The sequence below is a fragment of the Ipomoea nil genome, unplaced genomic scaffold (genome assembly GCF_001879475.1).
Source record: "Ipomoea nil cultivar Tokyo-kokei standard unplaced genomic scaffold, Asagao_1.1 scaffold2403, whole genome shotgun sequence".
In the NCBI taxonomy this organism is placed as follows: domain Eukaryota; kingdom Viridiplantae; phylum Streptophyta; class Magnoliopsida; order Solanales; family Convolvulaceae; genus Ipomoea; species Ipomoea nil.
The window spans coordinates 149,532-166,741 of record NW_017618831.1 but is presented as its reverse complement, the minus strand read 5'-3'; the positions used below and the strand labels follow the sequence as shown (position 1 = coordinate 166,741).

Genomic DNA, 17,210 nt, shown 5'->3' with positions numbered 1-17,210 from the left:
CTTGCGGCCGCCACCAGATTCTTCCCTTTCTTGCTCTTCGAGTCCTTCTTCTTTAGATAAAAATAAAGATAAAAATTTATTTTTCTTGATGATTTTATAATTAGTTTTTTTTAAGAAAAAAATCTATTTCATACCCCTATCTTGATTGGAACTGCCAAGCTGCTGGATATGTTCATCTCCTTCAGCGGCGGCCGCCGGCAGCTCGTTGAGATCAAAAGCCGCCGCCGGCAGCTCGTTGAGATCAAAAGCCGCCGGTGCCTTCTTGCAGTTGCAGCAGAACAAATGGCGGCCGATCCCCTTGCGAAAGCAAGCCCTATGGCAGTAGGGGCCTTCTTTATCTTTCCCCAGATTCAATAAAGCCGCCGCCACCGCCGCCAATTCTTTGTTCGCTCCTCTCTTCTCGGCGCCGCCGTCTTCATCCGGCTCCGCCTTGGGTGGTGGCCTTGGCCTTGGTGATCGTTTCTTCTTTCCCACCCACAAAGGAATAAGAAATTTAGAGATATCGATCATGTCTCTACGCCTTCTTTCTTCTTCTTCTTCTTCATCCCCTCCACCACTTTGATTCTTCGGCTTCAACGTCCACATTTCTTGCATGAATTCAAACAATGCAGCACAAAATTAAACTCCCCAAACAACAAAAACAAACTCAAGAATTGGGAGTAGTGGCCATAAAGAGAATTTCAGAAAAATAACAAATTTATACAAAAAAAAAATTTAAAAAAATATCAAAATTGGGGGGAAGAAAATACGTTGATCGATGTGGAAGAGTAAGGAGTAGTTGGAGTTAATGTTTACTCGCCAAAACTAATAACGCATTATATTTTATATAAAATAAATTATTTAATTAATTAATGGAGAACTATCATTATTATTATTATTATTATTATTATTATTATTATTATTATTATTATTATTATTATTATTATTATTATTATTCATTAAATTAAAAACTTTTATTTATAAAAGTAATGCATTAGTTTTTTGAGTTTAATTTAGTTAATGTTACTAGCCAAAACTAATAATGAATTATACTTTACATCAAATAAATTATTTAATTAATTAATGTGGCATTATTATTATTATTCATTAAATTGAAAACTTTTATTTATAAAAGTAATGCATTAGCTTTTTGAGTATTTATCACCAAAAAAAGGATTTCTTTTCTATATTGATAAATTTTATTAAATATTATCTGATGATATAACATGTGATATATGTGTAGAAAATTAAATGTTATATTTTCTTCATTAATTTGTCTTGTAATGTTTACTTCCTACATTACAATAAAATTGACTACCATTGAATTAGTTACTTATACCATGATTTAAAATTGAAATTTATGCCTCAAAATGACTAAATTAGAAAAATATGATTTTTGCTTTAGAATTTTATTAGTTCAATTCTTATCCGCATACTCTGGTTAACATCAAAATTTAAATCAATTTTTTTTTAATTTTAATATTTTTTAAAAAAACCACTATTTTTATTTTGAAAATAAAACCACTACTTTTTTAAAGAGTAAATTTATAAAATGCGTTGAGTGCATACATTTTTTTAATATATTAGTTATTTTAAAAGTGCATACTATTAATTAAAAATTTAACTAGGACTATGTGGTTTAATGGTACCTGGGTTAGACTTTCATTTGGAAGGTTGTGAGTTCAAGCCTTAGAAGCATTATACTTTTTTTTAGTCAAAAAGTATTATATTTTTATTAAAAAATTACATGAGATTCTCTCACACAAAATTTATTTGTTACATGAATAAGTTTTAGTTAAAAAGGTAATGCTTTTCAAGAAAAATGAAAAAATATATATAATGTCAATTAAGTAAAAATTAGTAGATGCTAATGTTTGTGATAGGGATTATTTTCTGGGCATTCTGCCTGTACAGTGATAGGTAAAAGGACCCATGGGAAGGGGCAAGGGGCAAGCCCGGCCTAACCTTTGTCAATAGTTATGTTGTGCAACCGAATGCACCATTACGATGCAAAACAACGTCGTTTTGACTAAAAATGCGCGTCCCACTTTAAAAAAAAAAAAAACAAGTTCGATTCTCGGCAATAGCATTATTGTGGATATATAGTTATGAATTTATGGATATTTAGTTCATTCATTGTGGATATTTAGTTCATTCATTCACTGTGGATATATAGTTATGAATTTCTGGATATATATAGTTATGAATTTCTGGATATTTAGTTCATTCATTGTGGATATTTAGTTCAATCATTGTGGATATTTAGTTCATTCATTGTGGATATTTACTTCATTCATTGTGGATTTTTACTTCATTCATTCACTGTGGATATATAGTTATGAATTTATGGATATATAGTCATGAATTTATGGATATATAAAAATGCTATTGCCGGGAATCGAACCTGATTTCTTTTTTAAGTGGGACGCTCGTTTTTTAACCAAAACCACGTCGTTTTTGCATCCGTATGCACCATGCATGGTGCATACGGATGCACAACATAATTTGCCAACTTAGGTGGACTTGTTTCCCAATCATCTCTACTTAGCTTGCCGAGCTCTAGAGTGAGGAAGTCTTGTAAAGGGTTCTTCGGTTTCCATTTTCCCGGCCCTTTTAGGTCGGACTGGCCCTCCAGAGGCCTCGAAGTCCAATCATGTGTGATCAGGAATCTAAGGGCACGTGGCCCTAGCCTTTTGGGCCTCCGCCTTCACGTCCTCGTGCATGGTCTCTACGCGGCAGGCATACCGACATGTCGGGACCTGTTCCCTCACTTGGCTATGCATTAATTGATGTCTGAATGGACTTTTAACTATTTCCATACATAATAACTACTAGCTCGAATACCTCAGCTCGGAACTACTGTCACATAGACCGACTATATACTATACCTTAAATCAACCAGCAGATCCGACAAAGAATCCGTAAAACTGAAACCGACCTAGGATCGTAGTTTGTATACGTGTATTTACTACATTATAGTTTGTATAAAAGATAAAGGTGGATCGAAACTACGATATTACACAGCACCCTATTTCTATTTGGATCAGAACTGTCCAAGCTTTATATGTTTATATAAAAGATATCACACAGCACTTAAAAGATATCACCGCCGGCCGGCGCCACCTCAGGCGGCTCTCCTCCGCCCTGAATTTCTTCATCATCAGCTTACTCCGGCGGCGGCGGCTTGCTGAGATCAAAAGCGGCCGGTACCTTGTTGCAATGGGCATCCTCATCAACTCGTTTCTTGGAGTTGCAGTAGAACAAATGGCGGCTGATCCCCCTGCTGCTAAGGCAATTCCTATGGCAGAAGGGGCACTGATTAACAGGCGGCGGCGCCTCCTTGCGGCCGCCACCAGATTCTTCCCTTTCTTGCTCTTCGCGTCCTTCTTCTTTAGATAAAAGATAAAGATAAAAAATTATTTTTCATGCTTCAATATGATTTTATAATTAATTTTTTTTTTAAAAATACCTATTTGAGTTGGAAAAAACTTTAAAAAGGAAAGAATAATTGAGCAAATAACTCAATCTAAAAATGAGCTCCTGAAAATTTAGTACATAAATAAAATGATGCAATGCCCAAGAATTATGTATATGTCTTTAACCATTTATATGTGTCTATAAATGAATTAAAGGCACATGAACAAATAAAATGAATAAATGATTACACATAAACAGTTAACTATCCACATATGCAAAATAATAACTGCAAACATATATATATTATGTATCTACAATTAACATATTATATGTAAATCTAGTTAATTTATTTTGACAGCACATAAATTATTAATAATATGTACAGAATATGTAATGAGGTCTTCAAAATTTCATTACATCAGAAATTCAAGTAGATGAACTAGAAAAATGATATCAAGTAAAAATTGGTAGATGCAAATGTTTGTATAAGAGGACTGAAACTATTATATTACACAACATCCCTATTTTTGTATTTTGTTCAGAATATGAACTGTCCAATCTAGCTTATATGTTTATATAAAAGATAAAGGTATTACATACCACTATCTTGATTGGAACTGCCAGGCTGCTGGATATGTTCATCTCCTTCAGCGGCGGCGGCCGGCGCCACCCTCAGGCGGCTCTGTTCCGCTTTCTTCATCAGATTCCGCCGGCGCCACCTCAGTAGGCTCTCCTCCGCCCTGAATTTCTTCATCAGATTCCGCCGCTGCCGGCAGATCGTTGAGATCAAAAGCCACCGCCGGCAGCTCGTTGAGATCAAAAGCCGGCGGTGGCTTCTTGCAGTTGCAGTAGAACAAATGGCGGCCAATTCTTTGTCGTCGTTGTTCGGTCCTCTCTTCTCGGCGCCGCCGTCTTCATCCGGCGCCGCCTTGGATGGTGGCTGTGGCCTTGGTGATCGTTTCTTCTTTCCCACCCACAAAGGACTAAGATCTTTAGAGATATCGATAAAGTTTCTACGCCTTTCTTCTTCTTCTTCTTCATCCCCTCCACCACTTTGATTCTTCGGCTTCAACGTCCACATTTCTTGCATGAATTCAAACAATGCAGCACAAAATTAAACTCTCCAAACAAGAAAAACAAACTCAAGAATTGGGAGTAGTGGCGATAAAGAGAATTTCAGAAAAAGAAAAAATTTATACAAAAAAATTTGATCAAAATTGGGGGGAAGAAAATACGTTGATGTGGAAGAGTAAGGAGTAGTTGGAGTTGATGTTTACTCGCCAAAACTAATAACGCATTATATTTTATATAAAATAAATTATTTAATTAATTAATGGAGAATTATCATCATTATTATTATTTAATTAATTAAATTGAAGACTTTTATTTATAAAATTAATGTAATGCATTACCATTTTGAGTTTTTTTTATTTATTACCAACATTGGAAAAAAAAAAATTCAATATTAATCAATTTTTGTTCAATATTATTCCGTAATATATTATCCGATAATAGCATGTGATATATGTTCTAGAAATACTTTTTTTTCATGAATTTATCCCATGTCATAATGTGTACTTCCTACATTGCAATAAAATAGACTATTCATGAATTAGTCAACCATGAGTCGAGCAGCTCGCGAGCCACTCAGTCAAATTTCAGTTTAAGCTCAACTCAATCGACTCGTTTACCTCCGGCCTTGATCATTATCATGAGTTTGACTTTAATAAGAAACTAAATGGTGAATTTTGGATCAACTAAAAATATAAATTAATAATTAAATGCACATTTATATTTTTATATATTATATATTATATATTTATATGTTGAGCACAAATGCAAGCACACACTAAGTTACTAGTAGAATATAATTAAAACACAAAACCTAAGAAATTCATTTTAAAACAACTAATGAATTAATGATTGTTGTTGATCATATATGATATGTTGAGTTTAACCATACAGAGTATAATCTACGAGAAACTTAACCTCGTAATAGCCGAAGCAGTGTGGATCTCCTACCATAGTTGATATGTATTGTAACGGTATACCTAACTCAAAACCCTATGTAGTTTTTGAGTAGTATGAGTACCAACTTAGATTCCTGTATCCCATCAACAGGCTTTATAAGGATGGTGCTTCTTCATTTTGACAAACTTACAATAATGCAAATTTTTTGTATGACTTCAGTATATAAATTATTAATTACAGATACAGAATATGTAAACCATCTATAAATATTAGCTCTTGAAAATTATTTCATTACAGCATAAATTCATGTAGATGAACAAAAAAAATGATGTCAATTAAGTAAAAATTGGTAGAAGCTAATGTTTGTATAAAAGATAAAGGTGACCGAAACTAGGATATTACACAGAACCCTATCTCTATTTGGATCAGAACTCTTCAATCTTACTCCGCGGCCGCCGGCGCCACCTCAGGCGGCTATCCTCCGCCCTGAATTTCTTCATCAGATTCCTCCGGCGGCGGAAGCTCGTTGAGATCAAATGCAAGCACAGAATAATTACTGACATAACATAATTAAAATTCAAAGCCTCATCATTCCTTTTAAAACAACTAATGAATTAATGGTTGTTTTTCCTTTCAAAAATAAAATAAAATTAATGGTTTTTTTAGCCTGAACAAACACTAACTATAAAATATACATTTAAATATGTATCATACTTATATTAATCCCCCATTGATACCATTTGTTTTTTATTTATTAATTTCAATATAGTTGATAGATTTTATCACTCTTGGGTAGAATATTGGTTTTGGGCTATGTTTTGATTATTAAGCCATGATCTTATCAGTAATAGTTTATTTGGACAATAAATTTTTGGTTGGATTTTTACTAATTAAAATTTTCACCATTTTGAGAAAATGTTATCCGATGAAATATTTTGGGTTGGATTTTTGTCAATATTGATAAATTTTGAGTTAAATCTATTATAATTTTGTCCTAGATTTATAGGTGACAGTTCACTTTTAGTCCATTTTTATTAGAATATTTACATTTAGTCATAGTATTATTGTGGCATGATCATTTTTTGTCCTCCGTCAACAAAATCGTTGAAATGTTGTTAAATACAAAGACATTTCGGTCATTTTAATACAAAGTGAGTTGACCCCGTTATATTTTTATGTTTTTTTTTTTTTTTTTTTGATAAAATTCGTAATTAAACTTAAAAAAAAAAAAAAAAAAAAAACAAGATGAACAAAAAGATGCAATTGTTATACTATGGACCTAGCTAGGTCCATCTTGTATTATGAATTTTGATACAAAAATTATGTGTCTATAGTTGATTTATTCTGTACATGTCATTTACAATTTATGTGCCGGTAAATAAATAGACGGCAAGTTATGTTGTGGAACTGTGTCCACCTTGCAAGGTGGATACGGCTCCAAAACTGTTCATAATTATGAATAATTGAATATATAGTTCAAAAATTATTAACATATAGTTCTATAGAGATTGAATAATTGTGAATATGAAGTTAAAAAATTATGAATATATAGTTTTATAATTATGAACATATAATTCAGTAATTATAAACATAGAGTTCAATAATTGTGAATATAAAGTTCAATAATTATGAATATGAAGTTCAAAAATTATAAATATATAGCTTTATAATTATAAACATATAGTTCATCTAGTACGGTTCCACAACATAATGATTGTAAATAGACACATAACATGTTTACGACGAACAAATAAAATGGTAACTACAAACACATAAATTGTTAACTACATAAACAAAATAAGTTAAGTATTAAATACTGCATAATATATTATGTGTATACACTTAACCTTGCTATTAGATATGTATATGTAGTTAATATGTTATGTGACTTCAATTAAAAATTTATTTACGACACATAAACTATTAATTACAGGTACAAAGTATGTCAACCCTAGGTAAATATAAGCTATTGAAAATTTCATTACAACAAAAATTCAAGTAGATGAACCCAAAAAATGATGTCAAGTAAATGTTTGTATAAAAGATAAAATGTGATCGTAAGAGGAGCGAAACTGGTAGGATATTACACAAACTGACCAAGCTTATATGTATTATTATTACACAGCACTTACTATACATGCATGCATATATACCCCTATCTTGACTGGATATGTTTTAAGCGGCCGCCGGCGCCACCTTAGGCGGCTCTCCTCCGCCGTGAATTTCATCATCATCAGCTTACTCCTGCGGCGGCGGCTTGTAATGGGCATCCTCATCAGATTGGTAACCGCAGTTGCAGCAGAACAGGCTGCCGAGCCCCTCGCCGCCAAAGTAAAACCTATCGCAGTAGGGGCAAACAGGGTCCGGGTCCGTCGACGGCGACGACGGCGAGTTCTTGGAGCTGCCACCGGATTCTTCCATTTCTTGCATCAATTATGTTTTTTTTAGAAAAATATCTATTTGAGTTGGATAAACTTTAAAAAAAAGAAAGAATAATTCAATCTAAAAATGAGGTCTTAAAAATTTAGTAGATGAACAAAAAGATGCAATTATTATGGACCCTGGTCTAAAAATTATGTATAAGTCGTTAAAGATTTATGTGTCTGTAAATGAATCAAAAGCACATATATAAATGGTAACTACACATACCACTATCTTCATTGGAACTGCCAGGCTCCTGGATATGTTCATCTCCTTCAGCGGCGGCCGCCGGCGCCGCCTCATGTGGCTCTCCTCCGCCCTGAATTTCTTCATCATCAGATTTCTCCGGCGGCGGCGGCGGCGGCAGCTGGTTGAGATCAAAAGCCTCCGGTACCTTGTTGCGATGAGCGGCGGCATTATCCTCACCGGCTGGGTTCTTGCAGTTGCAGTAGAACAAATGGCGGCCGATCCCATCGCGAAAGCAAGCGCTATGGCAGTAGGGGCCTTCTTTACCTCTCCCCAGGTTCAATAAACCCTCCGCCGCCGCCGCCTCCGCCTCGGGTGGTGTTCGCATCTTCTTTCTCCCCCACAAAGAACTTAGATCTTTAGAGATATCGGTAAACTTTTTACGCCTTTCTTCTTCTTCTTCATCCCCTCCACCACTTGGATTGTTTGGCTTAAACGCCCTCATTTCTTGCATGAAAGAATGCAACGCAGAAGTTTCAGAATTGGGAGTGGTGATGTAGAGAATTTCAGAAAAATATATAACAAATTTATACCAAAAAAATTTGATCAAAATTGGGGGGAAGAAAATACGTTGATCGATGTGGAAGAGTAAGTAGTAGTTGGAGTTAAATCAGCTAATAACGCATTATATTTTACATAAACTAAATTATTATTGAACTAATTAATGGAGAATTATTATTATTATTATTATTATTATTATTATTATTATTATTAATTAAATTAAAAGACTTTTATTTATAAAATTATTATAATGCATTACCATTTTGAGTTTTTTTTTATCGACATTGGAAAAATATCAATATTAAATATTTTTTGTTAAATATTACTCCGTAATATATTATCCGATTATAGCATGTGATATATGTTCTACAACTGTTTTTTTTTTCTTCACGAATTTATCTCATCATAATGTGTACTTCCTACATTGCAATAAAAATGGCTATTCATGTAGTCAATCATGCATTACCATGAGTTTCAATTCACTTTAATAATTTAATAAATTGAATGATGAATTACACATTTAATTTTTTTTTTTTATATTATAGGTTCAACACAAATGTAACCACACTAAGTTACTAGCAGAATATAATTAAAACAGACCAATGACTTTGTTGTCTAATGGGATGAAGTGACTCTCTTTAATTTGAGCTTTAGTAGGAGTGTTATTTGATTTTTTGTACTCCAGTAGGTTGAGTCCTGAAGGTAGTACCAAAAAATAATTAAAACACAAAACCTAAGAATTCATTTTAAAACAACTAATGAATTAATATTGATTGTTGTTGTTGATCATATATGAGACAAATTATATCGTGCACCACGGTGCATAATTGATTATGCACTGAGCTTCAAAATAACGTCGCTTTGTTTAATGAAAAGAACCGGCACTCATTTTGTACCGTTCCGCAAAAAGTAACTCTGTTATTCAATTTTATTTTGTATACACTGCAGTTTCAGTTCAACACATTACAGTTTCATTTCGATATAACTAGAGTTTCATTCGATATTTATACTCTCAAATCTGTGGAAATGTTATTTAATTTTACTTTATATACACTATAGTTTCATTAAAACACAACTACATGATCATTTCGATATAGCTACAGCTTCATTGCACAATATACACTCAAATATGTGAAATGTTATTCAGTTTTATTTTATATACACTGTAGTTTCATTTCACCACAACTACAGTATCATTTTGATATAACTGCAGTTTCATTTGATAATATATCAAATAATACGTGAGGCCGTGTCGTTTTAGATACAATGTAGTGTCAGTTTAGATATACTGTAGATTCAGTTAGTAATTAACACACCAAAAAATACGCGCTCCGTTAAAAGTAAAGATGTGTCATTTCTTTACTTAAAGAAACAGCGTCATTTTGACCGCGGTGCACGTACACCGCGGTCCACGATATAACGACCGGATATATGATATGTTGAGTTTATTTATTTTGGATATATTAGGACCAATAATATAATTGACCGATTTTATCTCTCTTGGGTAGAATATAGGTTTTGGGTTGTGTTTTGATGATTGGGCCATGAACGTTCAGGCCAGGCCTTCAAACATTATTTAAGCTATATTAAAGGGCAAGGGGAGTAAATTATATATTGTCGTAAATAATACGAATAAAAATGTTACACGAACATTATTTCATATCAAACTTCAAACATTATTTAAGCTAGCTAGTATTACAAGCCTTCAATCAGCATATTGCTATTCTGCTCCACTCACCAAGTGAAATGCCAGATTTACCCTTTATTTGCTATTCTCATTATATTGTAGTCAATTAAATCCCTTAGTCCTCCATCATCATCCTCTCTCGCCTTCTGCAAGAAGCAATATACATCCACAAATCAATATTTTCAGTGACTAAAACTGGGGTGTCGATTAGAATCTTTAACTGTTCAAGTCTCTTGGAGAAATTCACATCATTTTATTTACGCCATTCTGAATCTTGTACTTTCAAAAAATAAGATTATGACACAAAGGGTATATTTTGTTAAGGACTAAGCTAATATATGTAGTCCCTTTTATTCTATTAATAATTAATCCAATGTTTGGTTTGAATTCTTAACATAACGTTTAAAATATGTTAGAAATGATCGTATAACTCATATATGTATTTACGCTAAAAAGATTGACATATTTAAATTCCCTACTAATGAAATTAGTGTCAAGTGGAGTCTGACGCAAAGTAAATCAAAACAAAAAGTATATATTCCAAAGATTTTTTGGTCCATCGGCATGAATCTGTGTCAGTCGTGTTCTCTCCGAGGACCGAAAAGATACACACAATGGATATATATGTGTGTGGGAGTTGGTCCATGAGGATAGGGACAACTAGAGCCCCTTCAATGCTCCATGGTGCATAGGTGTATAAATTCTTTTGATTCTATAGTGGAGTACTAGAGTTAGGATCAGTAAAGAAGATGCGTTTATCGTATAATACAAGAAAAACATGTGTTTTTTTGTATTTTAGCGAGAAAAAAATATATTTTAGTTTTTGAGAAATTCATTTGTGACTTGAGTTTCGGACAAGAAACTCAAGTTGCAAATGGATTTTTTCATATTTTGTACAATTTTGAAATGCGTTCTATTTTTCCTCCCTTTTCACAATACAAAATGAAACAGTTGGGTCATTTTCTCAAAAACAGGAATATGCTTTGCCAGTGTGGCCTAGTGCCATAGTACTTGCCCCACTAAATTGTGACAACATAATTGTGCAATGTCCTCTCCTAAGAGTAAGACCATCAATGCCCATGCCACTTTCCATTCTTTTTCTCTTTGTTTCATTCCATCCACCAAAGTTTCAATCTCTATGGAATCCATGTCTAGGGTTCCCACCTGAAATTCGATTCTCCCCTATGATTTATGGGCAAAATTCTTTCCCATATCATGGAAACCTGTAGGGATGAGAATATGGGGCTCCATTACCTCTGATTTACGCGCAGAATTCTTTCCCTATTATCACGAAAACCTTTAGGGATGGCAATGGAGTAGAAACAAAAATCCCACAACCAACCACGCACAGAGGGGATTCCAATGCTTAGACGTCGTCTTCATGGGCAATGAGAATATATGCCAAAGCTTAACTATAGTTCCTGGTCCCAAAAAAAAACACAATCCTAGTACTATAATCTAGGATGTAACTATGTAACAATGCTACATAGAACACGAGAACCTGATATATTCAAAATGAAAATCACATAATCTTGATGCAAGAGCAGTTGACAGATGATGGAGTAGAAAATAATTCACTCATAAGAAAGAAGCACAGAAGTGCATAAATGATAGGTTCAAAGGGGAAGAAAGTACCAGAAGTGAGTACAACCCGGAATGCTAAAAACAAGGGGTAGAGCAAACAAAATCACCAAAGAGTAGCACTACAAACAATGCAAATGAGAAAACAGAGAAACACCCAAACAAAGTTAATAGCACCAAAGAACGCATCCTAACAAGAAATGAAATCTCAAGCTTATATGCCCTGTTTCTTTTTCATTTTTTTGTTTTTTGTTTTTTTGGTTTTGATTTTTTTTTTTTTTAAATTCTAAAGATTAAATTCGGGATTGATCAGGTTCTCACTTGGCCATCATGACCTTGACGAATTCCTCATAGTTAATCTGACCATCCCCATCCACATCAGCTTCACGGATCATCTCATCAACCTCTTCATCAGTGAGCTTCTCACCTAGGTTTGTCATGACATGGCGAAGCTCAGCTGCAGAGATGAACCCATTCTGATCCTTGTCAAACACACGGAAAGCTTCTTTCAGCTCCTCCTCAGAGTCGGTGTCCTTCATCTTGCGAGCCATGAGGTTAAGGAACTCTGGAAAGTCAATTGTCCCATTTCCATCAGCATCAACTTCGTTGATCATGTCCTGAAGCTCAGCCTCAGTAGGATTCTGTCCCAACGACCGCATAACCGTTCCAAGCTCCTTGGTAGTAATGCATCCTACACCAAATTTATAAACAATCACATGAAGCTTGAAAAACATATGCCCCTGTTCATCCCTTATGTAGCAATTAGGTCAATAATAAAATATGTTCTGGAAAATAGACATCAAGGATTCAAGGGTCACTCTTTTAAAGAGAAGGCAAGCAGGTGAAGCAACATTCTAACACATTGCAGACCAACAAAACAGAAGTGCTCCAAATATTTTGGTGTCCAGATGCACATTTGGAATTATGATCCAAAAGAAGAAATGTATCATTGCATTTGTATGTAGCACAAACTATCCATAAAAAGGTCACCACAATTCCTCAATGAATTCAATTAGAAGAATCTAAAACAAATTTAATCACTCCATCCCTCAGATAAAGAAATTAAATTTAATCCCATGAATACAAAAAATTTCAAAGATTTCAGGGAAACAAATAAAATGCTAGCTAGAGGTTGATTATGGTTTACTATTCCCAAGCATAGTTTAAGTGCAAAACTCACTCAATACAAAAATCACATTTCCACACGAATCATAGTGAAATCTGATCCAAAATAACACTGAACATATCTGCACATTCATGTGCACAATCTAACTTCTATATTCATCAAAATCAAAACTTTCAAAGATAATCACACAATTTAGACATCCTTATAGGATATCAACAGAGCTTATCTATCATTATTAAAATAAAAAAATACGTAACAAATCATCAAGCATTTACAATCCAAATCAAATCAAATCAATCACCCGAGAACAGTTTAAAGGTCAACGTGGATGCGGATCACAAAATCCCAGCTCATAAATCAAGCAATCACACATCAGAATCCGGTAACAATCAACAAATCCCAACAAATAAAAGCAAAACATTTAAAAAAATAATCAACAACGAACAAGTGTTTAGATCAGAGACTGTGATATCAGAATCCCGACAATATATTTCGATTGTGCGTAATAAAAGGAAGAGCTGACCATCTCCGTCCTTGTCGAAGAGGCTGAAGGCTTCCTTAAACTCAGAGATCTGATCGTCGGTGAGCTGATCCGCCATTGGGAGAGGAGAAATTGGGAGCAGAAAATTCAGAGGGAAAGAGACGAAGAAGAAGAGAAGAAAAAGGAGAAAGTGTTATGTGTCAACGAAGAAGCTTGGGAGCGAATGGGCTGTTATTAATAATAAAACAATTATAAAGACAGCAAAAGAGTAAGGCATCTGATGCTTTTTCTTTTACTTTTCCTACATTAATTTCAAATATTTGATTTATGAGAAAGTACACAAATGATTTTTTTTTTCTTTTTCTTTTTTGAGTATTATTGACCTGTTATAGGTACTATCAGTTTATATATACTTTCTCAATCTAATGAAGCTCAATGAGTTAACACTGTCCCCACTAAGGTTCGAATCCATGACCTCCCATTTGAGAGAGTCACACGAACGTTATTTGTGACAAAATTTAATTTTCAGGCTTAAACGTTTTTGAGAGAAGGTTATTTTATTTTGTGACTAGTTGAATTACTCATGCAAACAGTTTGGAATTGTTGTTTTCTTCTCCCAAAAGATTGAATTTCTGATTACAAGGGTTCCTTACACCCTGGCCCAACAGAGCATTTGGAACGATGTAAATTACAGTGATTTAATGACTCAGCAAACATAGCCAATTGTAGTTACGCCCAAAGAGATCTGTCAATTTCAAGCATAATTCTCACATTATCGTTTCCGAAGTTTAAACTTTGGTCCCTAATCCTGACAATATTTTAAATTAATATTATAAAAATTTGAATTGCAAATAATTTAAATTGAGCCATTGACATTAAATGGAACGAATAGTGTATATTAGCATACTCGGTTAACTCCAAGTGTAAATTGATAGCTTTGATCTCACGTGCTTGCATGACGTTTAAAGAGAGATATTTCATAGTTATTGTTTGGGATTTAATAGATTGTGTTAGGCGGTGACTAAATCAAAACAATAAATTGTCTTATGATGATTGATGATAAGACTGATAGTTAAGAACTAAATGGGCACACACAAAAATAACTGGTTAAAGACGAAAATAATTTTTTGATTTTAAATAATGGCATCTCCGGTGTATATTTTGAATTTCAGTGTGTAAATTATGTATTTTAGATTCGACTCTATTATTTCAGGTGGACTCAGGCTCACAAGATAATTTGCCTAATTTCGTGAATTATACCATAGAATTACAATTTTATAAAATTTGGCAATTATTATTGTGTGGACCATGATCTATATAAGTTGTATGGACCATATTTGTATACAGTAAAATAATGTACATTTAGCATAAAAATAATGTACATTTAGTACAAAAATAATGTACATTGTAATCAGGGAAAGTACATTATTTTTGTACTGAGTGTACATTATATTATATTATATAATATACATACACTACAAAAATAATGTACATTTAATATATTAAATATATTAAAAATGTACATTTTATTATGGTCCACATAACACTATGTAGGCCATGGTCCACACAATAATTTACCAAAATTTGATATGAATGACAATTTCATTATACCAAACACCCCATTATAATTGTTGTGCAGCCTATGCAAAAGAAATTGTGGATTTGGTTTTAGGCCCAACAAACTGTTGAGCCCAAAAATATCTTTCTTCTTCTCCAAATCCAAATAGCTCAAAGCCCAATCATTAGTGTGTGGACCATATTTTGTATACTGTAAAATAATATACATTCAGTACAAAAATAATATATATTATATTTAGGGAATATACATTATTTTTATACTAGATGTACATTATATTATATACTGTAAAATAATGTACATTTAGTATATTAAAAATGTATTTTTTGTTATAGTCCACATAACACTATGTGGACCATAGTCCACACAATAATTTGCATTCAAAGCCCATAAAGGCCTATTTAGGGATTTTTTTTTTTCTGTTCGCTTAAGCAATTAAAATGTCAACTATTATGTAATGTGATGACACTTCTGTTATTATTCTAAGTAGATGGTCACGTGATCAAACTTCAAAAACATGATTATTTCAAACAAAATAAGCAACTAAAACAATTTTGTTATGATGAGAAAACTCACAACCACTAATCAAAATTGTGGATTGTCATGGTACATAACTCAATTCAAGAAAAGTCAATAGGTATATTTGCTAGTAATCGTAGCATGTAGAGTAAATGTCAAGTATATTGAAAATTTTAAAGACCATTTAGTGACATGATTTACATTATATACTAAAATATCGAAACTGTAGAGTAATTCTTCTTCTTTTTTTTTTTTGGTGTAGCCTAAAATTTTAATCGTCGGACACAGTAATTAATCTTCTCGCTGAATTGTAGATATCTCTATTAGAAGGACATCTAGCCTAGAAATTTAAGACGATTTCATACCCAAAATCAAGAATCGAAGTGTTGGTCTTAACCATGGTTAAAAATGGATGAGTCCATTTTAGTTAACCCTTACCTCTAGCAAAAAAAAAAAAAATCATAAATTTTTAAGAGAATAAATAGTACCGTGTATCCTTTTACTATTGTTAGGCACGAGAATCTCACGTGCAATTCACTAGCCCAGTCATCGCGATGCCCTCGTGAAATCTAAATACGATTTCAGGATCCGTCAAAATAATCTCATCGGTTGCATTCTCAAAGTACAAAGGAAGATTCCGTAAGCGTTAACTTTGCCGTCAAAAACCCTAACGCCGTCATAGCTCGCACGTCACGAGGTTTCGGTAGGGAGTAAATAACCGTCCCGTCAACCAATGTGGACCCCAGTACGCCACAATAGATAAGATCAGGTAGTAACAACTAAACCATGCGCACAAAAAAATAAAAAAGTAAAATAACAACTAACCATACATGTACGGGTTAAGGCATTCCAGGAAAAGAATAGGGGCAAAACCGGAAAAAAGCATTAAATGGGGACATACTGGCATATAGGCAGTATAAACGAGGCAGACAACATAAAAAGAGGGCTCCATTGTCTGATAACTCGAAGTGATATTTAAATTGTAACTTTTTTTTGTTATCTTTCTCTTACATTGCTGCTGGTGAAACTTGATCTCGAATTATTATTTTTAAATTTTACTTTTGTGACTAACTGAGTTGTTTATACAGACTTATTTTTATTAATATAATCGTAAGATTGGAGGTTCGAATAAAAGTTAAAACTCCTTTTGTATTGTTTTTATTATTATAATAATATGATTGTAATATTGAAGGTTTGAGTACAAGTTATACTCATTTACATTAGATATAATTATAAAAATGGAGTTTGTAAATAAAGTGAAATATGAACTCTTTCTTAAAGAATCCATCAATCCAAGCACAATTTTATATTGTATTACTTACAATTTTAATATACTCATTAAATATTTTAATTCCTCGATTAAAGAAAATGCAAAACTGTAATGAGACATTATGGTAGGGTAGTTACGGACTGCTGTCTCTAGATTATGTTTAATGGACTATTATAATGTCTCCAGCGAATATTATATTCTATGCACAAATTTATTGTATTTTTGTTCTTAAAATAACGAGATAATTTTGTAACCATTATTTAAGAATGTGTATGAGGTAAATATTCTGTATTATTTTTGTGTAATAGTTTACAAATCACACATTATATGATCAAAAAGATACACACATAATGGACTCGACTCAAATTCTAGTAAAAGTCAAATTCATGACTTTCTAGTACAATAATTATATTCAACCCACTTATTAGTATTTCT

General features: G+C 33.1%; 2 protein-coding genes across 2 annotated transcripts; both read right to left on the bottom strand.

Annotated features, from left to right (window-relative positions):
• Positions 1-7,605: 7,605 nt before the first annotated feature.
• On the bottom strand, positions 7,606-8,479 carry LOC109152209. The gene is made up of 2 exons (XM_019299797.1): positions 8,017-8,479; positions 7,606-7,790 (listed from the first exon to the last, which is right to left on the bottom strand). The coding sequence occupies exons 1-2, from the start codon at positions 8,477-8,479 to the stop codon at positions 7,606-7,608; spliced, it is 648 nt and encodes a 215-aa protein (XP_019155342.1).
• A 1,697-nt stretch (positions 8,480-10,176) lies between these two features.
• Positions 10,177-13,644, bottom strand: LOC109152426 (calmodulin-7-like). Its single transcript, XM_019300112.1, has 3 exons — positions 13,453-13,644; positions 12,125-12,494; positions 10,177-10,368 (listed from the first exon to the last, which is right to left on the bottom strand). The coding sequence occupies exons 1-3, from the start codon at positions 13,526-13,528 to the stop codon at positions 10,338-10,340; spliced, it is 477 nt and encodes a 158-aa protein (XP_019155657.1). The 5' UTR covers positions 13,529-13,644; the 3' UTR covers positions 10,177-10,337.
• Between the last annotated feature and the right edge of the window lie 3,566 nt (positions 13,645-17,210).